This window comes from Amblyomma mixtum, chromosome 2, assembly GCF_055824585.1.
Source record: "Amblyomma mixtum isolate Tamu chromosome 2, ASM5582458v1, whole genome shotgun sequence".
NCBI lineage: Eukaryota > Metazoa > Arthropoda > Arachnida > Ixodida > Ixodidae > Amblyomma > Amblyomma mixtum.
This window is the reverse complement of record NC_143013.1, coordinates 150,614,650-150,641,161: the sequence shown is the minus strand read 5'-3', so window position 1 is coordinate 150,641,161 and position 26,512 is coordinate 150,614,650. Positions and strand designations below refer to the sequence as shown.

At 49.0% G+C, this 26,512-nt stretch overlaps 2 protein-coding genes and 1 pseudogene across 2 annotated transcripts in view; 2 read left to right on the top strand and 1 right to left on the bottom strand.

Moving 5' to 3' along the window:
* Window positions 1-1,004: 1,004 nt before the first annotated feature.
* LOC149361266 (uncharacterized) lies at window positions 1,005-26,512 on the top strand. Its single transcript, XM_089572640.1, has 2 exons — window positions 1,005-1,135; window positions 25,582-26,512. Exons 1-2 carry the CDS (start codon window positions 1,106-1,108, stop codon window positions 26,068-26,070), a joined length of 519 nt encoding a protein of 172 aa, XP_089428766.1. The 5' UTR covers window positions 1,005-1,105; the 3' UTR covers window positions 26,071-26,512.
* Window positions 1,010-26,512, top strand: part of LOC149361265 (uncharacterized) — a 68,627-nt gene continuing 43,124 nt past the window's right edge. Inside the window, exon 1 of the mRNA XM_089572641.1 lies at window positions 1,010-1,135. Coding sequence (XP_089428767.1) covers window positions 1,106-1,135 — 30 coding nt within the window. The 5' untranslated portion in view covers window positions 1,010-1,105. The remainder of the gene's footprint in view (window positions 1,136-26,512) is intronic.
* Window positions 1,543-11,578, bottom strand: LOC149361267 (uncharacterized; annotated as a pseudogene).

Genomic DNA, 26,512 nt, shown 5'->3' with positions numbered 1-26,512 from the left:
ACCCGGTGGCATACGCGAGCAGAAAATTGCTCCCCAGGGAAGCAGCTTACAGCACAATAGAGAGGGAGTGCTTAGCATTAGTTTGGGGAATACAGAAGTTTTCCACCTACCTGTATGGTGTACCGTTCTTAGTTCAGACGGACCACCAACCACTGAGCTACATCCAAAGAGCCAAACAGCTAAACAGCAGAGTCCTGCGCTGGAGCTTGCTGCTCCAAGAATATCAGTTTACCGTCGAGCATATAAAGGGCAAGGACAATGTCGGTGCTGATTTTCTTAGCAGGCTGTAGATTTGTCGCGCGCTATTAATTTTCGCTATTAATTTATTCAAGTATTATGGTGCATGTATACACGGTGACTTGTAGTGTGTGCGTGCTAGTTTTATATAAGAGGTTCTGTTACGCGCTGTATATCTGTGCACAGGTCTGCTCGCCGACTTCTGTGGGTCTAGAATATTATCGGATAATATTCCGAAAGTGGGGGGCCGTGTCACAGAAGTGGCGGCAGCCTGTAAATTACTTTTGTTTGTATAAAACTGATGCGTCCGCTTTTCTTTGTATGTGTCTCGGGAAGAGCAAGAATGCATGCACGCTTTTTTTCAGTTATGTAGACAACCCCTCGCGTTGCGAAAGCGGAGGCGGCTCAAACTCGTCCCCGATACTGCCAAAGCCTAGAGCTGACCATTAGCGGGAAAGAAGTTGCGGCCTACGTGACTGGCTTTTTGGTTGTGTTTTACTTTTTTGCGTTTCCAAGGTCACCGAATCGAGAGTCGAAGCCTGGGGCTTCTTTTTAGTTGTGCGTTAATTTTTTCCTCCTCCAAGATGGCGGCCATGCAGAGTCAAAGTGTAGGTGCCTACGTGCTCTCGTTGCGCTTTTTGGTGTTTTGTTTTTTCGACGCCGACGCTGTGGCGCCGCGAGTGCTCGCTCGCTAGCGCCCGAGGGCTTTAAAAGGGGGCCGTATGGAAACTAACTTCAGTCCGCTCGTCGGTGGAAACGCTGCCGCCGCGAACTCCCGGGTCTCCGAGCCGCCGCACCGCATCCTCAAAACCGTAAGCTGCCCTGGACGGACGTCGCCTTCGGGGGCCGCACTGACTGCGTGTTTGGGATGGACTGCAGCCGCGCTTCCCGGTTTACTGTATGTTTGTTCACCTCCTGATTTTTGATCGACTTTATCTAATTGGCCTCTCACTTGTGTTCTTACCGGTGTAGAAATATTCAATGTATAACTTAATTCAGTGTGTTTACTGTTATGTGCTTTCCGCAATTGTTTTGTAGAATGTAAATTGTGTCTGTAAAAGCTGCCGCATTGTTCAATCGAAACTATAAACGTTGTTTTGTTGTTGTTACCTCTTAAACACGCCTCGGTCTCAGTCACTGCGTTTGCTTACCGGCTACGCCGGGCATCAAACGGCCACCCCCTCATTGTCCGGACTCGGTGATGATGTCGACTAGTCGCCGAACCCGTGACAGACGCCAATAGCAACCAGCCTATCCCGTTCTCGCGATACCTTATCTCTTAATGCGTAAGGAACTGATCTTGCCTTACAGAGTTTCGGCACGGTTTCGGGCTTCAGTTGCAGGCAGGCAGGAGGACCCTTGATAAGGCCGAGTTCGCCGGAAAACACGTCGTGGTAGTCGCCGACTATGTTGTTTATCGCTCCTGTAATTTCTTGCGCTGCGTCTGGGAAGCGCACTGCTGATGACTGGAGAACTGGAACCCCCGCTCTTTCAAGTGAGGAAATCAGATCACGGGCACAAAGGTTTGGTCCGGAACAATTCAGCACGATCAGCGAACAGCTCTCGGAGACAGTCTTGTATTGCACACACAGATGCAATTCTCCTTGAACTGGCAGTGGCCCCAGGTAACATGATAGTTTCACATGTGAAGGCTTAAGCGCCAACAACTGTTCATGATACTTGTCAAAAACATCCGGAGCAATGACGCAGACAAGCGACCCTGTATCCCCTTTCACGGGAAATTGCACACCATTCCAAATAAAAGTGCGGCGTATCGGAGGCTCGAGACGGCTTTTTTGTGCAGTAATCAAAGTCCACAAATTCGCGCTTTCACTGCTTTCACTATCGTCCTCAATCGCGGCTTCTTCGAGGGCCAAATTTTCCCTTCATTACTTGCGTGACGCGGCCTTTATCGCTTGTGCGGCGAGACATCGTTGCAAGATGACCACGGCGACTGCAGCGATAACATCTTTCTGATCGAACTACAGCTGCTGTCGTCTTGTTTTCTGCTACCACATCTACCATACTGTTGCGGCAAAAGGTGAACACTTGAAGTTTGGACCGACTGCTGTTTGGAGGCTTGTAGCTTAAGCAAAGGCGCTGATTCTGGCTTCATACTTTCAGCATCGTTCTCTGCGGCTTCGGCAGAAAGTGCCAATGCCTCAGCTTCTTCCGAAGTCTTTCCTTGCTAGCAGTTGTTTCCGCAGGGAAATAGAACGTACACCGCACACAATCCGATTCCTTAACATGCGGTCAAGGGACGTGCGGAAATTACAGTTGTCTGCTATTGGCCGAATAGTAACAAGAAACGTGATTTGGTCTTCGCTCAGAAGTTGTGAGCGGTTGAATAGTTTGTAGCTCTCTGTAATCTCGTGCTTCTTCGGATCATAGTGCTCATCCAAGCTTTGAACGACTTCCTTGTACGTCAATTCGTTTGGCGCATGTGGGGCTATTCTACCAGCTAGCACTTAAACTGTCTTGCCAGACAACGCCGAAACCAATAGTGCTCTCTTCTTAGTTGGGTCCGTTACGCTGTTCGCTTCGAAATATGATTCAGATCTGGCTATGTAAGGCTTCCACTGTTTTGTTTTGTCGAAACCCGGCAACTGTAGGTAGGCTACCGTTGCGCTCCGCGGTCAGCTTGAAGGCGGGTAACTTTGGGATCCGTCCTGTTGGCGTGGGTAAAGCGGACTCGTCGCCATTATTGTACCGCCAGCGCCCAGCCGAAGGCAAGCAGACGCAGACACGGCTGGCGAGGAATGACCTGTTTTTTCTGGCAGCACAGGTCAATATATAGCGAAAGGTGGAAAGGGGGTTTCGGAGAAACAGCAGTGTAGAATGGCTATCGCTCGAGCCATCGACGTAACGCAAACAGGGGAAAGGGGGGTGTACAGCTCGGCAGATACGCGACGCACAACACTTTCAATGTCGCAGAAAACGCGACATTGACCAGAGGGCGCGGCGCAACATTCTTCTGATTGCCTGCCACCTTACGCTGGTAAGGAATCAGAACAAATTTCTAACGGTCCGGGTCACTGTATTGAGGAGGAGCAGTTAAAGCACATTTAACCGTTCTAATCAATTTTTAGTAGGCTGCTGCAGTCACAGAGCTTGGGTACCCAGCGCTTTTCAATCTAATCACTTGATGTTCAACGCTCTCTGCCACTACGTAGACGTAAGATTTTTGTAGGGCAGCATCAATGCTAGACAGGACAATGCTATGCTTTACTGTTTTTAATTGTCCCGAAGAAAAACTCATGGGCGCTTCTTGGGATCGAGGGAAAAAAAAAACCAGTTGTGTGGGCTGCTTCAAATCACAAACGAGTATCAAAAAACAGCAGCTCGCTTTCTTGGGGCAGTTGAGGCGTGAAGTTGAGACCTAGCCTCGATTCTTGAAAACCTTTTTCGCTTCAAAAACGTTGTCCTTAGCCCACCCTTGCTAACAAAAATAAGCTAGTCGTCCTCATGCCGAAATGCGCGAATAGCAATTTCATCTAGGTTGTAAATGAGGGCCCTATCAACTTTACGCAAAAAGCTTTTGCTAAGGACGCTTGCTACTCTGCAGCTAATATAGCTTTAAAACTTTTGAATCAATTCCTGTAGTTAAAATTCGAGGCCTTTGACCAGCTCTCACCCGCCGTGCTCGTCTCAAGAGGCGACGGTCTGTTGAGCTTCAGGCCTTCGCAGAGGTCCTCCCCTCACCCGCCGTGCTCGAACTCGCTGACCGGCGGTCTGTTGGGGTGTGCCTGCCGGGCACCTTGGAGGACTGCTAGGACGCCCGACCAACAGTTTCAATCCTTTATCGCATATCGATATCTCCCTTAAAACACCAAGGCCAGCGATTAAATAGCCTGACCAGACAAAGAACATGCAACCCCGCCAATCAGGCGCGAGGTTGATACATCTGGACGGAACCAAACGTTTCGTCACAGTTTCTCCTCGCAATCGCACGCACTGCACCAATCACGACTCTCTTCGCACTCTCCCGCGGTCGTCACGCACTACGCAGTGTTCGGAGTAGAGCACTGCACGGGCCTCAATCTGAGGCCCAAGCCCGGCCCGGGCCCGAGACCTGAAGCCCGAGCCCGGCCCAGGCCCGCGGCTTCAAGCCCGGGCCCGGCCCAGGCCCGCTAAATTATCGCTCTAGCGAGCCCGGCCCGGCCCGTGAATCCCGGAGTGAAGCCCGGCCCGGCCCATTTTACAGTAACGCTTGAGATATACTTTGAGCAAGTAGACTGCTACTAGACCGATAACAAACTGGCCGACAAAGGTTCTGAAACCACAGTTTGGCTTGCAGAAAGCCAGAAGGAAGTAATTAAGAGTAGTGCTCGCCAGGCCCCTATTTTGGACAGTGATCTCGTGTAGGTGCGCAAAGATGAACTCGGAAGTTCCGAGAACCAAATAAAAAGGGCTGCAAAGGCGCGTAATAGACTACTTTGCATTCCCCCATGATATTAATCAGGTATATTTTGCCACCCGGAAGTATAAACATTAAAGATGCCTAGCAAGCAGTGGGATGACATTTTTTTAGAGAACGCGATCACAGATGTTGAACTCATAGCCGAACTGGTCGGCTTTCAGCACAAACAAAAAGCTAAAAGGCTTGAGTATTTCACGCTGTGTGTTTTGAAGACTATAAGCGTCCTAAACTAATATGTTCTTCCCGAATGCATTTCTAATTGTGTATAGGTATGTTTGAGATGACGATCAATGGCTAATTAAGACCGGTTGAATTTTACTCTTACTGGTGGAGCAGAAGATAACGGCGCGAACCACGTGATAACTTACAAGGCAAAACACTTGTCATGATACCAGGCTGAAGAAGCGAGGTGGGATAGATGTGGTTATGAGATGAGATTTACAAACTCTCGCGAGCTTTTGTGGCTATTTCATTTACGAGAAGTTTCGGTCAGCTGATCAAAAAGAAAATCAAACGCGCTTTTGTTTCTGAATATTCTCACATGATAAAAAATCTAGCTCTAAAATAAAAGCTATGTTTTTGATGCTTAAGCGCCCAAGGGGAGTCAGGCTGTGATAGGCACCGAAGCAGAGGGCTCCGGATCATTTCGACCACCTGGGTTTCTTCAACGAGAAATGATACCACAAATTGCATGGCTGTCATGCTTGCCGCATAAATAGAAATGCGGCCGTCGACGCTAGGAGTGAACCCTGGTTCCCCGGCTCAGTAATCAAGCGCCTTGACCACTAAGCCACCGTGGCGTGGAAATAAGGAAATAAATAAGTCAATCAATAAAGTTTAGTCTTTTTCTCAGCGAGTACTATAACCCATAGCTCATCGGTGTCGCTGCTCCAATGCCGCAGTTGTGTACTTCACTCTGCAATAGTCAATGAATAGTCGGACACCAGCCGTTTCTGTACGGACCCAAGTCCGACTCGGGTCCGCAGCTTTAAGCCCGAGCCCGGCCCTGGCCCGCAACTTCAGGCCCGGGCCCGGCCCAGGCCCGGCAAAACAGATCATGTCCCGACCCGGCCCGGCCCGCGGGCCGGGCCGGGCCCGGGCTTTCGGGCCGGCCCGAGCCCGTGCAGTGCACTAGTTCGGAGTCCACGGCTCGCATCCCGCGCACCACTGCCGAAGACAGGCGATTCTTGCATCCCAAGGAACGGGGTTCTTGTTACCCGCCGCTCATCCCCTGCGCGAAGTCCCGCCGCCGGAAGCTGTTGTTGATCGCACTTGCCGCCGCATGGAGAACACGGCGTCGCCTTACATCCGGGCGGCGTAGGTTGCTTCGAAGATCGTAAACGGCCGCAGAGAGATGCGCTTCAGCGTTCGGAGTCCGCGGCTTGCATCCCGTGCGCCAGTGTCAGAGACGCGCGAGATTCGCATTCCGGGGAGCGAGGTCCTTATCCGCCGCTCATCTCACGTGGGAGGTCCCGCCGCCGGAAGCTATTGTTGATCGCACTCGCCGCCACGCGGACAGCGTGTCGTCACCTTACGCCCGGGCCGCACACGTTGCGTCGAAGAGTGTAAACGGCCGCAGCAAGATGCACTCGAACCACTTGAGCCGCGCGTGTCGACGCCGCCGACGCTCCAAGGTTCGCGGGAAGCGCTGCCGGCCCAAACGAACTGCAAGACGCGCACCACAACAACCGCTCTCGAGTAAACCGAGTCGCAGCGACGCTCGCCGGAATGTGCGGCTGGCACAGTTGCTTGCGTCTACCCTTGACCGCCGCCGGTGCATTCGAAGGGGAACTCGCAGTCTTCTCAGGTTCCGATGATGCACGTCGCGCTGAGGAGCATAACACCTTCCCTCCAAGTGTGCTGCATAGCCTTCATAATGCAGCCACACCATCAATAAGCGAAACAACGCGACGGAGAGGCGTCAGGCATAATACCCCCGGCCCCCGCAAACACACGCAATGACAAAGCCCCGTCAGAGTTTCCAAAGCCCCTTACCTCAGCCCCTGGTGAAGCCCCATCAGTTGGCAGCCACCAGCCTTGACATGGCATCGGCGTTAGCATTTTGGGTTCCTCTTTTGTGTTCGATTGTCAGATTGAACCTTTGCAGAGCGAGAGCCCAGCGAGTTAGCTTGGCACTGTGCGGGCTGGTGAGGGTGAGATACTTAAGCGGATTATGGTCCGTCACCACCCGTACCTGTGCACCAAACAACCAAGCCTCAAGCTTAGTCAGCGCCCAGATGATTGCGTAGGCCTCCTTCTCGATTGTGGCCCACCGAATCTGGGTGCTTAGGAAGGCGATCGGGCATTCCCTCCCTTCGTCGTCGCACTGTGCGAGACATGCTCCTACGGCGTAATCAGAGGCATCGGTGGCTTGGATAAATTCCTTGCTAGGGTCTGGTGCATAGAGTGAAGTTGCGCGCCCCACTCTTTAATGCTTTGGAAAGCCCTCTGCGCCTCGTCATCCCAAGGAAGTCGTTGAGGGGTCCGTCTTTTTGTCAGATTAGTCAAAGGGAGCACGACCCGCGAATACTCTGGAACATACTGCCTGTAGTAGTTCGCCAACCCCAGAAAGCTTCTTAGCTGCCGCTTCGTTTGGGGCGATGGAATCTCCTCAATAGTACGTATCTTTGTCGGATTGACGATATGCTTACCCGACCCCACGATGTGACCGAGGAACTCTACCTCACTTCTCGCGAACCGGCACTTTGCTGCATTTGCGGTGAATCCCGCAGCCGGTACGGATTTGAGGACGTTGTCAATGTGCCTCAGATGCTCCTCCCATGTCTCGGAGAAGATGACCAGGTCATCGATGTAAGCGCAAGAATAGTCTCTGTGTGGCGCTAACACCTCATTAATGATTCACTGGAACGTGGAGCTGGCGTTCCGGAGCCCAAAAGGCATTACTTTCCACGCGTATTGCCCGACCGGCGTTACGAACGCAGTAAGAGCTTGGGACTCGTCATCTAATGGTATCTGCCAATACCCCCTTAGCATATCGGTTAGGGTGATATAACGCGCCTTTGCAACCTGAAGTAAAAGCTTCGATGGTATGTTCATGGGGAATGCTTCCGGTTCCGTAATACTGTTGAGCCTACGGTAGTCGCAGCGCAGCCTTAAGCCACCATCCTTCTTAGACACGCATACCACGGGATGTGCGTGGGCGCTCTCTACCGGGAATATCAGTCTCCACTCACGCAGTTCGCCGACCTGCCTTTCTACCTCCTTCCGAAACACCATTGGCACCTTGTAAGCGTGTCCGGCCACCATCTCAGCTGCTGCTTTCAGCCGTATCCTGTGTGTGCCGACGGTGCACTTACCCGGCTTACTAACAAACACTTTCCCGTTCTTAGCGAGCACTGCGGTGAGCTCTCTCCGTTGCGACGGGGTGAGATAGTCCAAAGCCTCGGCCGACACGGTGTTACCCTGACCAGACGGCGTTGGGAATGTAGGAACGTCACCGAAGTCACTGTCCCCCTCGAAAACTGTCCCCACGACGCTAACGCGCGCATGATACGCTCTTAGTTTGTTGGCGTGCACAGATCGGCGTGTACCGCCTTCCAACTCGATCAGGTAACTGTAGGGCCGCAGCTTTTGTACAATTCTCGCCGGCCCTGTCCACTTTCCCATCAATTTACCTTGACCCTCCTTCTCGAGCCACAACACTTCATCTCCGTCAGCGAAGTGTTTATCTGTGGCACGGAGATTGTAGCGACTGGCGTACTTTCTCTGCGCCTCGGCACAGTGGCCTTCGGCTCTCGCATTTACCTCAGCTAATTTATTCCGTAGCTTCAAAAGGTATTGCTCGGCTGGAATTGTTAGAGTCGGCAACGGACCAGTCTCCACTCCATGTCTTTTGCAAAATGGAGAGTGGGCCCACTGGCACCCTTCCATACATTAGCTCGAACGGAGAGCGGCCCGTCGTTTCGTTAGGCACCTCTCTGTACGCCCATAGCAGGAACGGGACAAATCGATCCCAATCCCTGCCGTGCTCCTCAACAATATGGAATAGCATGGACTTGAAAGTCCCATTCCACCGCTCAACCAGTCCGTTGCTTTGTGGGTGGTCGGGCGTGGAGAATCTCGGGCATGCTCCTAGCCTGCACAGCAGCTCCCTAGTCAACTGAGCCGTCAAGTTTCTGCCTTGATCAGAGCACACCGTTTCCGGCACCCCCATTCGTGCAAAGATCTGTAGCAACGCCTCGCACGTTGCCTTCGCCGTCAGCGCGCGCAAGCAAACTACCTCGGGCCACCGGGTGTTTACATCGACCACGCACAGCGCTTACCGGAGCCCGCGCATGGATGGTGGTTCAATTGGCCCTATGCAATCGATGTTGACAACTTGAAACGGACTGTCTGGTCTAGACAGGGGCGTGATTGGCACTCTGTCGAGAGTGCGCGCAGGGGCCTTCACCTGGCACGAGCGGCATGTACGGCAGTACTGCTTCAAATCTCTCGCTATGCTTGGCCAGTAGAACGACCCCTTTATTCGCTGCAGTGTTTTTCGTTCACCCAGGTGCCCTGCCCACACCGAATCACGCGCTAACCTTAAAACCTCTGAGCGCGGTTCTGATGGTAGCACCAACTGACAACACTGGCGTCCGGCAACTGGCTCTCGGTGGAAAAGCAGCTCGTCCTGTATAAGCATGCCGTGTGAGCCCTCTTTTGCCTGCGCCCAAGACTCACTTATCGATTCGTCAGCCAGCTGTGCGTTGCGGAACTGCTGCCTCGCCGTCTGGTTCGTTTCGGTTTGGCTGATAGCGGGCTCAGCCTCTACTGCGAACGCTATTTAATCATCGCCACGAAGGCTCGTATCCGGCCTCTCTTGTTCGTCGGTGGTTAATTCCTCCGCTCTTATCCCGCCTGAATGACTTGTTACTCTCTCCCCGAGGAGCTCCTCATAGTCCCCAGGCGTAATTAGGGCGTCTACGCCTGCGACTAGCTCATCGGTAAGAGCACACAGCACTCCACGTTCAGAGGGTTTAAACGACACTAGGGGTGCACCTTCAATTGCCTTCAATGGCACGTAAGCTAGTTCGGCGACTACCTGACTCCCAAACGCTCCTGTCAGCTTCAGTGTTGACCCCGCGCTTTCATACTCCCGGCACAGCGACTTAGGAACGACCGTCACGTCGGCACCTGAGTCAACCAAGGCCCTGAGCTCCTGACCCGCGCTTTCTATTGAGACAGTTCTTTCTTCACCTGTTTCTTTGTGTCGCCTGTTGCCTCCGCCTTGCGCTGCTCAATAAATGGAACGCCTACACGAGCAACAATCTGCCTCTCGCCTTTGCGACTGGTGCTTCCATCTTGTGCTGCGGCCATTCCTCTTCTCGGGCATTCCCTCGAAAAGTGGCCCCTCTCGTGGCACCGGTAGCACTGTCGCCCAGGACGCCCCTCAGCTGTGCTGCTTCCCGATTGAGACAACGTAGCGGACCACTTCTCGGCAGAGTGTTTTCCCGTTGCCCCCGGAGCTGATCCTACTGATGATCTATACTTCCGACTTTCTTCGAATTCCTCTGCGAGCTCGACAAGGTCGCTAGGCTTAAGGAATCCCCTTTTCTTATTCAGGGCAACGTATGCCCTCGCATCGGCGCCTAAGCATTCCTTCAGTCGGTCTGCTACCGTCAGTTGCTTGAAGTCCTCCATCGTGCACACTTTACAGCTGTCTAGGTAATAGTCGAGGGAATTCTCCAGTCGTACAGAAAAGTGCTCCCAAGTTTCGCCGGCTGCCTTGCTGCTTGACGAGAATAGTCTCTTGTATTCTGCAGCTGACAGTCTCAGGCCATTAAGAATTTTATCTTTCAGAAAGGCAAAATTTTTCCTTTCCTCTGCTGACAACCGCACGAGGAGCCCCAGCGCCCTTCCGCTCAGCCTCGGCAACACCAGTCCGGCCCACCACTCGGTCGGGACGTCGTATGAGTATAAGGTAGCTTCCACCTCCTCAAACCATCCAGGCACTAACCGCTCGTGACTCGGCATAGGTGCCAAGACGCCCCTCAATTGGCTGGCATATTTTAGCCTCCTATCTTCGTCAGCGCCGGTGTTAATTGCTGTGGTGCTTCCGCTATTGCTAGCCTCCGTGCTCTGCATCCGTCGCAATCGCTCTGTATCTAGAATCAATTTCTGATTCTCCGTCTGCGCTTCTACAATCTTTAATTGCAACTGCAGCAATGCGAGCTGCTCCGACGTCGCTACTAGTGCGGCGTCTACATCGCCCTCGCCTGTCTTGCCCGCGGCTGTCAACTCTTCAGACTGGTCGCCTTCTTCCATATTGGCCCCTTGCTTAGCGCTATCGCTTCTCAAAACCCAGGGCTTTGGCATTGCATGCGCCCACAGACGCCAAAGGGGTACTCGCCTGATCACCGCAGCGTCCGTTGGCGTGGATCGCCGTGTCTCGGCTTGATCCGGCCTTCCAGGCGGCTGTCAAGGTCAGGTGTTGTCGTCGTTCCCGCAGACTCCAGTTCTGTCACAGCAGGTCCTGTCCGACTGCGCCAGTTAAAATTCGAGGCCTTTGCCCAGCTCTCATCCGCCGTGCTCGTCTCAAGAGGCGACGGTCTGTTGAGCTTCAGGCCTTCGAAGAGGTCCTCCCCTCACCCGCCGTGCTCGAACTCGCTGACCGGCGGTCTGTTGGGGTGTGCCTGCCGGGCACCTTGGAGGACTGCTAGGACGCCCGACCAACAGTTTCAATCCTTTATCGCATCTCGATCTCTCCCTTAAAACACCAAGGCCAGCGATTAAATAGCCTGGCCAGACAAAGAACATGCAACCCCGCCAATCAGACCCGAGGTTGATACATCTGGACGGAACCAAACGTTTCGTCACAGTTTCTCCTCGCAATCGCACGCACTGCACCAATCACGACTCTCTTCGCACTCACCCGCGGTCGTCACGCACTACGCAGTGTTCGGAGTCCGCGGCTCGCATCCCGCGCACCACTGCCGAAGACAGGCGATTCTTGCATCCCAAGGAACGGGGTTCTTGTTACCCGCCGCTCATCTCCAGCGCGAAGTCCCGCCGCCGGAAGCTTTTGTTGATCGCACTTGCCGCCGCATGGAGAACACGGCGTCGCCTTACATCCGGGCGGCGTAGGTCGCTTCGAAGATCGTAAACGGCCGCAGAGAGATGCGCTCCAGCGTTCGGAGTCCGCGGCTTGCATCCCGTGCGCCAGTGTCAGAGACGCGCGAGATTCGCATTCCGGGGAGCGAGGTCCTTACCCGCCGCTCATCTCACGTGGGAGGTCCCGCCGCCGGAAGCTATTGTTGATCGCACTCGCCGCCACGCGGACAGCGTGTCGTCACCTTACGCCCGGGCCGCACACGTTGCGTCGAAGAGTGTAAACGGCCGCAGCAAGATGCACTCGAACCACTTGAGCCGCGCGTGTCGACGCCGCCGACGCTCCAAGGTTCGCGGGAAGCGCTGCCGGCCCAAACAAACTGCAAGACGCGCACCACAACAACCGCTCTCGAGTAAACCGAGTCGCAGCGACGCTCGCCGGAATGTGCGGCTGGCCCAGTTGCTTGCGTCTACCCTTGACCGCCGCCGGTGCATTCGAAGGGGAACTCGCAGTCTTCTCAGGTTCCGATGATGCACGTCGCGCTGAGGAGCATAACACCTTCCCGCCAAGTGTGCTGCATAGCCTTCATAATGCAGCCACACCATCAATAAGCGAAACAACGCGACGAAGAGGCGTCAGGCATAATACCCCCCTGCCCCCGCAAACACACGCAATGACAAAGCCCCGTCAGAGTTTCCAAAGCCCCTTACCTACCTCTGCCCTGGTGAAGCACCATCAGTTGGCAGCCACCAGGCTTGACATGGCATCGGCGTTAGCATTTTGGGTGCCTCTTTTGTGTTCGATTGTCAGACTGAACCTTTGCAGAGCGAGAGCCCAGCGAGTTAGCTTGGCACTGTGTGGGCTGGTGAGGGTGAGATACTTAAGCGGATTATGATCCGTCACCACCCGTACCTGTGCACCAAACAACCAAGCCTCAAGCTTAGTCAGCGCCCAGATGATTGCGTAGGCCTCCTTCTCGATTGTGGCCCACCGAATCTGGGTCGGACTGAGTTTCGTGCTTAGGAAGGCGATCGGGCATTCCCTCCCTTCGTAAATACTACACACAATAAATACTACACGTCCATAAACTTTGCTCGTCGTTATTTTTGGTAAAACAACCCTAAGCAGCTGTAATAGGTTCGTGTTGGGGTACTGCATAAAACAAATAAACCTTCAACATGGATGCTGAATGTCATCCGCCTGGTTTATTATTCTGGAGATATCGCCCCACTGTTGCCGAATTAGGCGCCAGGAATGGATCTTGGCGGTCCAGTTTGGAGAGTTGCTGCTGCAGGAACCTCGAAACAGAAAAACTCCGAAAAACATAAGGAGAAAGTGTGCCTTACACTTGCTGACAAAACAACGATTCGGCACCATCACAGGGACCTCCGCACACGAGAACTTTTCGAGGCGTATGTTATCAAGAAAAAAACGCGTGTTTGTGTTAGCGGCCCTTCCGTCATACTTACTGACTGTAAGATGAAATTTTAGAACCAAGGTTATGACGAAAGCATTACGGTGTTTTAGTGACCTCAGAGCGTGATGTCTTCTTGGTCAATGTATAACGCCATCTTTCACCAAATAAATTTTAGTTGCGAGTCTGCTCGCGTCCAGTCCACTTATTTTCTTCGAGTGTTTTGAGCGCGGTACCTCCCTTTTTGCAATATGAATATCAGCCAACTGGCCCCTCTTACCGCTTTATTGGTCCTCAGATGGCGACTTATGCGGGAGCTCCACATCCTGCACGATGCCACGGTGAGCGCACAGTATAAAGTCTGTTCCATTTTCAGTCTCGCCAAAGGGGCTTTTGGATGTGTACTTCGTTTTCTTCTATTTGCTGAAGAAGGCAGTACTGTTTTGTAAATTTTTTACCTCTGCGAATTATACTATTAAAGGCCCTCTGCTATAGCTAGACTAAGTGCTGTATTAACCCACTTCTTGCTCTCCAGCCTACTTCTTGCCGACCTTGGCACTGAAGTCTCCCATTAGTACTGTATACTGGCTTTTTACTTCGCCTTTTTTTAAAATGAAATAGCAGCGCTGAAAAGAAGACACTCAGGAAAGGCCAAAAAAGACAAGGGCACGTGCTAACTCTCTTCACTCTTTATTTCCAGCCATGCTTCTGTGGCTTACCATTGTTTGTTATGCAATGGCGTGCATATTGCAAGCGCGCAAAACGACGAGGGATGAAGAGAGGAAAGAACAGGACAAGACTCGGAACTCCTTCTAAGGTTTACTACAAGAAAAACCACATTTATAGAAGATTCGTAATCGCACCTGATAAACAGCAGACACCATCACATTATACAGGCAGGTGGGCACGCGTGGCACAAGTTCGCATCTAGATACTTGAATTCTTTCTTGGATAACGTTACTGAAGTGGAGCTTATGCAACGGTCATTTTCTTTTTTTATGCAGCAGGCTTCAAAAATTTCCCTGCTAAGCTGGGTCGTTAATTTTTTTAGGACAATTGTGACGCGGAACCTGGGCGTGCAGTTACTTCACTTCACTTCACTTCACTTTATTTTCCTTAAAATCCCTTTTCCAGGGTGTTACATAAGGGGGGGGGTTTACAAAATGCAGGGATCGACAGTGCTTGAAAATGATGATGAACATGTTATGGGAGCAATATTATAGGGAAAGCCGTTCCAGTCAGCTGCTGCACGAGAAAAAATGAGTTGAACTTGAAGAGAATGACAAAACTTGAAGAGAATGACCGATGCGATGGGACCTGCGTTGTGGAAGTGCGCAAATGTCGGGTTCTTGTTTTAGTGGTGAATAAAAGAACTTGTGAAACAGGACAAGACTGGCTATGCGACGGTGGTTTAAAATATATTTTTTTTTAAAGTGAGGCCGGTACCTCCAACACACCTGGGTTCCACTAGTACTAGTAACAATACATATGTCTAAAAACTGCAAGCTTCCCTGCGATGGCAATTTTAGGTCAAATCAACCAAAAGGCACACTCACTGATGATTTTAAAGAAATGGTTAACAACTGTAACGGCCCCTTCTGGAGATACCCCTTTCAAGAAAATGGCATAGTCATCTACATATCTAAAAATCTTAGCTGAGTGGGCTCTGTCCAGGCTTGCAGCGATTCGCTTGTCACAATATGACAAAAAGTTGTCACTTAACAATGGAGCAATAAGTGAACCGAGGCACACACCATGCCTCTGAATGAAATTCTTTCCCTCAAAATTGACTATGGTCGAAGCAAGATAAAAACAGAGCATTTCTACAATGTCATCCACACTCATGCCATATGTGTTCTGAAAAGGTCGCTCTTGTGACACTCGTAAGTGTCGCTCTTGTGACACTCAGCTAGCATTATTCATTGATGATCTTATTTCTAGCCTCGATAATAACATTCCCGTTGATGCCATATTTTTAGACTTTGAAAAGGCTTTTGACAAGGTTCCTCACAAACGGCTATTTTTAAAACTTTCGTGTCTTAACCTTGATATGCGCATATATGAATGGATATGTGATTTCTTAACTAACCGCCAGCAGTTTGTGTATGTTAACAATACCGCCTCTTCCAGGTCTCCCGTACTTTCAGGTGTGCCTCAGGGTACTGTCCTTGGTCCTCTACTCTTTCTAATATATATAAATGACATTGCTTCAAACATCTCATCTTCCATTCGCCTATTTGCCGACGATTGCATTATTTACCGTCCTATTAACCATCAAGCCGATGCTCATGCCCTCCAAAATGACCTTTCACACATAGAAACTTGGTGCAAAACATGGTTAATGTCCTTGAATGTGAAAAAAACTTCGTTAATTTCTTTTCATCGGCGACGCACTTACCCAACTCCTTGCTACGTACTTTGCGGTTCCGTTATTTCTCCGACATCAACATGTAAGTACCTGGGAATTAACATATCGCATGATCTTTCTTGGTCCACCCATATCACTGCCATTACTAATGAAGCTAATCGTGTCCTGTCTTACTTACGACGTAATTTGTCAGTAGCTTCTTCGTCTATTCAAACTCTCGCCTACATAACGTTGGGTCGTCCCAAGCTGGAATATGCATGCGCAGTTTGGGACCCTCACATTCCTTATCTAACTAAAGCACTTGAATCAGTGCAAAACCGTGCAGCTAGATTCATTCATTCAGACTACTCTTATCATTCTAGTGTGACTGCCATGAAGACAAGAGCTAACCTGCCTGACCTCTACCTGCGACGCAAAATCTGCCGACTAATCCTTTTCCACAAGTTTTATCATTCATCCCTTGCAGATCTAAAACCAGCTCATCACGTGTCTCCTCGCACCAGTCACAGCAAAGCCGTTTATCCCCCCCGCGCACGCACCACTGCGCACCTTCATTTCCTTCTTTTCCCACACTGCAGTAGACTGGAATGGCCTGCCTGCCGATGCCGCACTCCACACCAGCCCCGTCCATTTTAAAAAAGCCATTGAAAATGTTGTGTTTTAAACCCCATGTCATTCATTTCAGATTCATTTTTTGTATTGTTTCCCCTCTTGTAATACCCCTATTCAGGGGCATTTGAGGTGTACAAGAAATAAAATAATAAATAAAAGCCACTGAGCCGTAGTCATGTATGGTGTGCGGATGACTTGAGTGATTTGGATGACTTGAATGACTGTATATGACTTTGGAGAAATGCTCCTTTTTTATTTTGCTTCGACCATAGCCAAATTTGAGGGAAACAATTTCATTCAGAAACATGGTGTGTGCCTAGATTCATATATTGCTCCATTGTTAAGTGACATCTTTTTGCATATTGTGACAAGCGAATCGCTGCAAGCCTCTACACAGCCCACTCGGCTAGATTTTTAGATGTGTAGATGATTATGACATATCCTTGAAAGGGGTATCTCCAGAAGGAGCCATTACAGTAGTGAACTGAATCCTTAAAATCTTCAGTGAGTGTCCCTTTGGGCTAAGCTTCACCTATGAATTGCCATCGCTGGTATGCTTGCAGTTTTTGGACGTATGTATTCTCACTAGTACTAGTGGAACCCAGATATGTTCGAGGTACCAGCCTGGCTCAAAAAGAAAGTATTTGAAACCACCAGTCAGCTCATTCAAAGCTTATTAGAAGGGGAATAGCAAAAAACTGCCTGCGCGCTGCTCTTGATAAGTCTTGTCCACATGAAATGCAGGATAGCGTGCGATTTCAGTTACAACGACTGAGTAGTGCTGGTTTTCCTCGAGAGATGGTCACCTCGGTGATAGAAGCCCTTGCCAAGGAAGCTCGATGCCCACCGAAGCACTGGCCAAGCGAAGAACCGCAAAGCCGGAGACCCGTGGCTATTCCATACTTCCACCAGATTTCCCATCGCCTCAAAAAAGTTCGCATGAAATGTAATGTCCCAGTGGTCTTCACGGGGCCCAAAAAGCTTTCGGACATGTGCAATATGCTGCAGGGAAGTGGAAAAAAGAATTAGTGCCACACTAAGCACGTAGACAGGTTCGTTCCCTGCTAAACTGGGGTGATGTACCAGATACCCCTCACATGTAGGAATTGCTACTTAGGGCAAACTGGACGTTGCCTGAATGTTAGGCTTCAGGAGCATCGCGCAGCCGTTGAATCATTGGCGGGGGCGTCGAACTGGCAAACCATTGTCGCCATTTTCGTAACTGCACGCCCAGGTTCCGCGACACATATGTCCTGAAAAAAATCAACGACCCAGCTTAGCAGGGAAACTTTTGAAGCCAACTGCGTAAAAAAAGAAAATGTCTGTTGCATAAGCTCCACTTCAGTATCGTTATCCAAGAAAGAATTCAAGTATCTTGATGCTAACATGAGCCACGCGTGCCCACCTGCTTGTATAATGCGATGGTGTCTGCTGTTTACCAGGTGCGATTACGAATCTTGTATAAATGTGGTTTGCGTTGTAGTAAACCTTAGTTGAAGTTGCGCGTCTTGTCCTGTACTTTCCTCTATTCGTCCGTCGTCGTTTTGCACTGTCGCAATGTGCACTACATTGTCAACCACCAACTAGCCCACCTTCACTTCTTACGTTTGTTATGCACTAATGCGCATATTGCCACGTATCATTGCAGCGTTTGTTCGTTCACGCTCAAGGCAGCAGGAAAGGGTCGTTATCACTTTTGTTCGTGACGCGAGAAGCGACCAGATTAATCTCGATTGTTCGCAGCCATGAAAGGCTGCGTCTAGGTTTTTCCGGATTACCGTAGATGATCTTGACCTGTTATCTGGAAGTTTCCTTGCCGGCTTTAAATTGAGCGATGCCGCGAGCGGCGAGCATTCGTAGTTCGACGACTGACGAGCACGTTTGTTGCTTACGCCGCCGCCGAGTGATTGAGTTCTTTTGCGGGCGCAAGTCAGCCCAAATAAAGAGCTCCGTTTGCAAGTCTTGTTAGTGTCTTCTTGGCCGCTGGACTGCCGTCACTACAACGTGACAATATCATGTATTCATGGTGTTCTTATATATTTACTGGTCTGACTGTAATAAACACAAATGAGAGTTATCGCGTGTCCTTGCCTTTCTCGGCCTTTTCGTGAGTGTCTTTTATCAGCGCTAATATATGATTACAGAAAAGTTATGCGCAATCTAGTGCACCTACAAGTTTTGCTGAATTACATTGCACATTACAGATTTCACGTCTTCGTACAAGCTTTCGACGATCTCATCTTGGCTGGGTTCTAGCTAGTAGGCCGGCACACCTTCAGTTTATGCCTCGTATTGAGCCTATAGAAACAAACTACGAAACAGGGAGTTACTTATGATAAACTTCGTTAAAATGACTCTGAGGAGAAAGAGAAATTGTCCTTTGTGGACAGATTTCAGCATTGTAGTGATCAAGACGCTACTTCCACTTAAAACGGAGCTTTTTTGACCTAACAAAACTGGAAGGAACACTTAGGCCCCGCCTTAAAGCGATATCGTTACTGAGTTATTGCTCATGCATGCGGATTTTTATTTTAGACTCATATGTCCATAGCAGCCCTAACACTACGCCTTGCGCAATGGTGCGGCGTTTAAAGGCTGCGTCACTGCCCTGCGATTTTGTGTGCTGCCACCGTTGCTCTTCCGGAGCAACCACTCGCGATCAATCAATCGTCCTCTTGTTTGCTTCGCCACAGGAAAGACGCGTAATTCTTAACCATGTTAACGATTGATCGATTCTTTTCGAATGGTGAGCACAGCGTCTGTAGAAAGGCCACAGACCCAATAAACGTGGAACTTCCTTCTTGTAAAGTGGTCGCGATAAACCAGAGATGGCAGCGGTTTTAACTTTGTCCGGGCGAACGACTTTTGCGCTTACGCCATGACCGAGGAACTGCAGTAACTCTTAAACAAGAAAGTTGGGCTAGTTGGTGCTGGGACACTGGGTACGACATGTTAACTTGCGCGAATAAAACAGCTCTTGTAACGAGCGTGTGTCCCGTCTGCTTCTAGCTCTATGTCCGCTGTTTTATTCGCGCTAGTTAACAAGTAGAAGCCAGTGCTGTAACTCTAAGCCAAAAAGACGTTTTTCCAATATAGCGGGAAGGTGAGTACCATTGAGAACTTGTAGCACAGCGCGCCGCTGCTCCAAGTGATGGTCAAAAGAAGTCGGAAATTTGGCGACATTTGAAATCGCATAGGACGATGTCCATCATGCGTTTTAACGCGGCTCGCGCTAAGCACACATCAAACAGGAACACTTCCCTTCTCTCCAACAAAATTTATTTCCAATTATCCCCCAAAGAACAGTAATCATTTTGCAATGAAAATAACCTTCTAATTATTATAAATCAATAAACTCAATCAACTCAGGAAGGGAGCAAATATATGCAGTTGTGAACAAAATACTTGGTTGCTTAATATGGTGCTCGCATGTGCAGAACGCCTGTTATATTGTAGTCGGCGGCTGAAATATTGATTTGTTAAAAAAATACTTTCTCCAGATCCATAAAGATTCAAATATACCGTCCATTGTTGGAAACACATATTGGATAACCGTAGTCTGTTATGGAGACTACAAAAGACGAAAACCAGAAGAAAACTTGCACTATAATAAACATCATTCTGCACATCTTTACTACGAGCCCGAATTAGTGACACACTCAAAATGCTTCGCTATCCCAAATTTTTTCCCAGCTGGGCTGATGTACTCTTTCGAAATATTGCATTTCAAATATTTAAGTACCTTCTTTCGCGACTGCTTACCAGACAGTAGGTCTTTTAAGCCAATAGGTAAGTCATTAGGCGCGCGCAGCCCAGAATTGTGCGCCATCTTGTACTTATATTGTAAGGAAAATCGCTGAGTATTCAAGATAACCTTCAGGTACTCCAAACAAGTTACAGCTCGACGGCGTTTTTAAACCTGAACTACTAGAATAACTTTTGTTGAGATGTGATTTATTTTTCTGCCTGTTGGCACTTCTGCAATGTGTATGAATTCTGTAACTCAGTTTTCCTCTTGACGTCTCCTTACCAGGCGACTAAAAAAAATTACTATCGCAATGCCAATTTCGTGGAGAGGTACTGTCGGGAGCAGCAAAACTGGTGTATAGCTCTTGCACTTCGGTTAGGCTTGGTGGACACACCTCTTTCGAGGAGCGCCTAATGTTCCGACAATTAAGGAGGAGACCGCTTTCAACGATGCACGCCATTTTGCTCGTCTCGGCGAGTGGCGCTCCATCTGGGCGTGGACGGTGAAAGGGGCCGCAAGAGCTGCGACCCCACCGCAGAACATCGTGTTTCAGCCGGAAGCCATTTCAGTGTAATGATACTCCCACGCAGAGACAATTACGATACAAGCGGCTTTCTACCAGACTGATTTCCGCCGCTGATCTGTTGTCTATCTTTGTCGCCCTTTTAGCTGCGTTGTTTTCTGTCAGGCTAGTGCACGGCAGTCACTATCTGCGTGTTTTGTAAACAATCTGTGTATCGCCACTCCCAGTACTTGCATGGCCTCGTATAGCAATTGGCAAGTTGGAACAAAAAATTGCGACGACAGCCTAGCGCTCGGGCGCAGTGGCCAGCGAAGATAGGGTTCGGGCCCTATTCGCGGGTATTTAATTTTATTCATTTATTTATTTCAACCCACACACGCCCACAAACACCGCAAGCATTCAACTATCGCAAGATCTTGCTCGGGGTTTACACTTCGGTAGAATGCTTTTGCACCAATACGGTATTCGTTATAACATCAATGGCATTTTCCGGCATATTCTCTCTAGCGATATTGTATGGCTAACTACTACTGCTAAGTAGCGCTTGTTGGTTGCTATATAGAGCAGAGATTATAATAATAAAAAAAGAAATTATAGGCTTGAAGGCTAACTTCAGGAACTGAAAAATAGCATTCAGAAGTGCTTTTGGTGCCTGCCTTGTTCTCTAAAAGTTTTGCGTGCTGTCTGGTGTTACCTCATGTGATTATTCTAGATTTTATGCAATAATTATTATGACCTCTGCTAGAGTTTTTTAGAAACGAGGGCGTAATATATTAATTATTTTATTTTTTTCGATACCTAGCGGTAAGGCTTCGCCTGCAGATTGGTAACGTCATTGGGCAAAATCATTTCTTGGTGCAACATTAAGGTACAAAAGGCTACGCAAAAAACAAACTGTATATCCTGGATCTAACGTTATTTCCTAGATGAAGTAACGGTGGTACAACCGCGTTGCTGGTGATAATCACCAAATCCTTTTCTGCGCGGGAAGAATGATGCCGATTCGAAACAGTCCATTAGTGAATGGGATGCTTTTTGTGCCACGAAGTACAAAACGAGAACTCACTCGTAAGTGCGTATGAAAAATCCTCTTCATTTTACCAAAACACTTAGCCATCCTTAGAGATAGAAGTGGTGAGCGCGTGTGATCGTTGGAATCTGTAGGTCAATACATTAGCTTTTTCTGGACACGCTACTCCTCCTACACGGTTTAAAAATAAGATCATTTCCGGTTCCGTTCACTGCCAAAATGCCTAGCAGTGCGCAAAGATTGTCAAGGGATCTCACTTCCTTTTTGAAGAAAAAGCGGGCTTGTCAGATTTCTCAGGAAAGTATCCTTCCGGAGGTGGACGTCCTTTCTCTGCTTTTCGCGCAATAACGCGTGCCATTTGGACGATGACGGTCGAGCACGTGCAAGCCGGAAGCCCCGGTTAGCGAAGCGGCTTTAAATTCCTCGGCGGCGTCTTAAATGTGCACTGATGGCGCCCTCATCTTTCGCTTCCGATAACAGTACTCGAGGAGTATATATATTCAGTTGGAACTCCCTGGAGACACAGTTGACACCGTCTTCGGTACTGCAACGTCAAGAATGAACTCTTCGGTAAGAAAGAATTGGAACACAAAACGTTGTATACGGAGTAATCAAGCGGAATACTCGTCAAGACGAATTTTATCCTAACCATCATCAGCTTTCATTGCCCTGTTTGAATATTTTTCTCATCCAGTGTCGTTCCAGCTCATTCCATAGTTCGTTTGAAACAGTATTTGCTCTTGTCGATATATCTCCCTGTTTATTAGATTCGCCATCATGATCATCATGCCCACTGAAGGGCAAAGACCTCTATCATGTCTATACAATTAACTGTACTTTGCCATCTGAACCCACCGTATAGTTGCAAACTGCTTAATCTCATGTGCCCACCTAACTTTGTACCGCGCCCTGCTACGCCAGCTTTCCCTTGGAATCAACTCCTTTACCCTTAAGGACCAGCGGTGATCTTGCCTTAGCATTAAATGGACAGTCCAAGCCCATATCCTCCTTTTGATTTCGACAAGGATGTCATTATCCCGGGGCTGGTTCTCTAAACCACTCCGCCCGCTTCTGGCCTCGTCACATTACACCTATCATTTTTCTTTCCATAGCTCACTGCGTTGTCCCTAACTTAAGCTGAACACTTCTCGTTAGCGTCCACAATTCTCCTCCATAGGTGAGCGCAGGTAAGATGTATACTTTTCTCTTGAGGTATATCGATAAACTGCCATTCATGATCTGGGAGAACCTGCCATATGCGCGCCACCCCATTATTATTTTTCTAGTTATTTCCCTCTCATGATCCGGATCAGCGATCTCTAAATGCCCTAAATAGACATATGCCTCACTGCTTCCAGCACCTGGCTAACAATTGCGAACTGGTGCCCCCTTGCTAGACTGTTGAACGTTAATTTGGTTTTCCGCTTGCTAATATTTAGAGTCACCATTCTGCTCTCCTGTCGAAATCATTCATCATTTTTTGCAATTCATCTCTTGGGTCACTTAGCATGGCAAGGCCATCCGTGAATTGCAGGTTATTTAATTATTCTTCATGATCTCATATCAGCAGCTGTTCACAACTCAGATCTCACACCTCGGAATGGCTCCTGTAAACAGGCGGTGAATAGCATTGCCGAGATCGTGTTAACAATGCAAGAGCGGGGGCTAGTCGGTGGCTCATACTGATCAATTCGCGCTACAAGGAACATACACATATGCGCTTCGTCCCTTTGTGTTTCCGTGTGTATGTTCCTTGTAGCGCGAATTGATCAGTATGAGATCGTGTCTCCCTGCCTGACGCCCTTCCATATTGGAATTTTATAGCCGACATTATAAGGACTATAGAAGCTGTGCAGTTGCTCTAGATATCTTCCAGGATTTTCACATAATGCTCTTCTTCATCCTCATTCCGCCATGCCTGCATGAGTGCTGAGATTTCGATTGGGTCAAATGCTTTGTCGTAACCAATGTAGGCTATATATAGGGATTTGTTATACTCTGCGCACTTCATTTATTTGTGAATATCTTCAATTGCGGAATTGTTGTGCACTGCTGTCTCTTTTATCTATGTTCTGATTACATTTGCTGCTGTGTAGATTTGTGTGGAACTGTTCGGCTACTTTCCCTATCCTATCCATACTGCTAATAACATTGCCCTCCTTATCTCTTCCCGCATACGTCTGGTTTCTATCTACGCCTCGTTTTTTCTTCGCCGCTTTCAGGCTATCTCCGTTCTTTAGAGCTTGCTTGGTGCTCTCGATAATAAACTTTATTATGTCATCTGCCTTGCGCTATATATTAACTTCGATAGCTCTCTTAGTTCCATTCTGTCTGTAGGGTTAGGCGCCCTGATGCTTTGGTGTTTCTTAATCAGATATTTTGTCTCCTGAGATAGCCTGAGGGTATTCTGTCTAACCATCCTGTCCCCCGCTTCTACGGCGCACTCGGTAATGACAGCCGTGAGATTATCATAAATCGTTTTAACACTGCGATCACCATCCATAGTTAAAGCCGAATATCTGTTCTGTAGAGAAGCCCTCAATTTCTTCCTAACTCGTTAATGGGCTTCGCTTCACTAGTTCCTTCCTTTCCCTTTTGAAATCTAGGCTAATTCTACACCTTACCATCATGTGGCCGCTACAACGCACCTTTCCCACGACCTTCACATCCTGCACGATGCCAGGGCGCGCGCATACTATGAAGTCTATTCCATTTTTAGTCTCACCACCATTTCGACGTCCACTTCTTATTCTCTCGTTTGGCGAAGAATGTATTTTTGATATTTAAATTATTTCTATCTACGAACTCTGCTATTAACTCTCCCCAGCTATTCCTAGAAACTATCCCACATTCGCCAACCGCCTGGCCGCCAGCCTGCGTCTTGCCTGTCTTCGCCCTGAAGTCGCCCATCAGTGCACTGCACTGTGATTTTACTTTGTTCATTGCCGATTCCATGTCTTCAACGAAGCTCTCGACGATCTGGTCATCATTGCTGGATGCCGACACGTAGGCCCGAACCTGGTTACCTCCAGCTTGTACCTCCTATTGAGCCTGAAACGATAGCTGCCACCTTCTCGATAATACTATTGAACTCCTCTACATTGTCAGCTATATCTTGATTGGTCAAATGTTTAGGGGAATCCCCTAAGGTGGAGTAGAATTTGTAATAAGGGAGTAATTACTCATTGACGTCCACCCGAGCGCAGCCATACGGCTACAAAGGAAAGCTTATTCTATCTTGATTGATGAGGAACCCCACACCTTGTTCTCGTCTATCCGTTAATCCGCAATAGCAAAGTATGTGCCCGCCCTTTACTATGTATACCCCTTACCTGTTCTCCTAACTTCACTAAGCCATTTGAGAGCACATTTAATACCCTCTATTTCCTCGTACATTGCAGTTAGGCTAGCTTCACTGAATAAGGCTCTAACGTTAAACCTCCTTCTGCTTCTTAACAAAGTAGTGAGCAAATATTTTGATATAATTTTTTGTTAAACGTGTCTCTAACCAATAGTGTGAAATTCCTTTATACAAATGAGAAGCTTTTCCCAATGGCTACCGTTCGGTTGAATTAAGCAGGTCCTTAGCAGATCGGCATCTTTTGAGGAAGAACACAGTTTACCTCTACGCGTCTTTGTGTGCGATTCCTTATGTAATATAAAATAAAATATATCCTAAAAACGCATATTAGTTTTGGCGCGTGTACCGCGCATAGAAACGGACGTAGAAGAGGAGACAGAGAAGAAATGGTCACCAGCTGAAGTTAATAAGATAAACGCACTAACACAAATGCGGTGAAGCAGAAAACCAAAGAGACGTGTCAGACGGAAGCTGAAACGACACCAAATATGAGGGTGGAAGCTACATTTCTGTTTTCGACAAAGTCAAAGAGTTTCATTAGTATGCTAATTCTGGAATGCCTACAATATTTCGCTGGTCAACTTTGTTTTGCGTCGGAAAAGAATGAAATGTGAGTTCGTATCAGTTATTTGACATTTTTGAGACGGTCTTGAAAATGGTGCTCCAGCTGTGTACTGATGGCATTGCTTCCAGCAAGATTTATTTATTACACCTGCCTGACAGAGTAACCTTACCCGGTCCACGGGGCTCCACTCCTAAAGCTTCACTTTCTCCGCCACATGTCGCCTTTAATGCTCACGCACTAAAAAATACGCAGGTGACTCTCCTCGCCCTCCTCGCTGCACTGGGTGTGGTCGCGGCTGCTCCAAAAGCAGGATATGGTGGCGGCTACGGGGGCGGCTACGGTGGCAGTGGTTACGGCGGACTCGGATATGGAGGCCTCGGTTACGGAGGCTTGGGCGCTGGTGGCGCTGGCTACGGAGGCGTTGGCGGCGTGGGCGTTGGCAGCAGCGTTGCTCTCCTCAGTGGGGGCCCCGCGTTCGCTAAAGCTGTGGCTGGGCCTGCCTTCCTGGTGAGGACAGTGCACCACGTCAACAAGGTCAACAGCGGAGGGGCCCTCCTCGCCCACTCTGGCCTCGGAGCAGGAAGAGGCCTCGGCTACGGGTACGGAGGCGGCTACGGCGGTGGTTACGGGGGCGGATACGGGAGCGGATACGGTGGCGGCTACGGTGGCGGCTACGGGGGCGGCTACGGAAGCGGCTACGGGGGATACGGCGGATACGGGAGCTACGGCTACAAAGGCTGATTAATGTAAAAATTGCAATTTATTTTCGACTTTGTCATTGCGCGAGGGGTCCCATAGCTACCATATGGCAGGGAATCAAATTCCGAGCCTTGAATGGGCACCATTACCTCCGCGTCATATACAGCCCGTGCAGTCCCTAGTGCCCGCAGCACTTCGTGCCTTGAGTTCTATGATAGTTGCATGATGTGTATTTCACTGCGCTGAAACGCGAAGGCTTGCTGGGCTTTTACCCTTCAACCACTGTCCGCGTATTTGGCAGGCGCCGAGTGCACTTACCGTGCAGCCTAATATTAGCGATTGTTACTTCTAGGCGTGCAACACAAACTCAACCAAAAGAAATATTAATTTAGGCTTGCTTTAACCTGTTTCTAATTGTGGTGATGAGAAGCATGATGCTTGGTGACGAAATACTTTTATTATTTGATCCAGCAAAAGTAGCAAG

Excerpts from the sequence above, each read along its gene's own strand:
- LOC149361266 (XM_089572640.1), top strand. The coding sequence starts at position 1,106 with ATGGACTGCAGCCGCGCTTCCCGGTTTACT. Across the intron at positions 1,136-25,581 it reads GCCGCGCTTCCCGGTTTACT|GTGACTCTCCTCGCCCTCCT; the intron begins GTATGTTTGTTC and ends AAAAATACGCAG.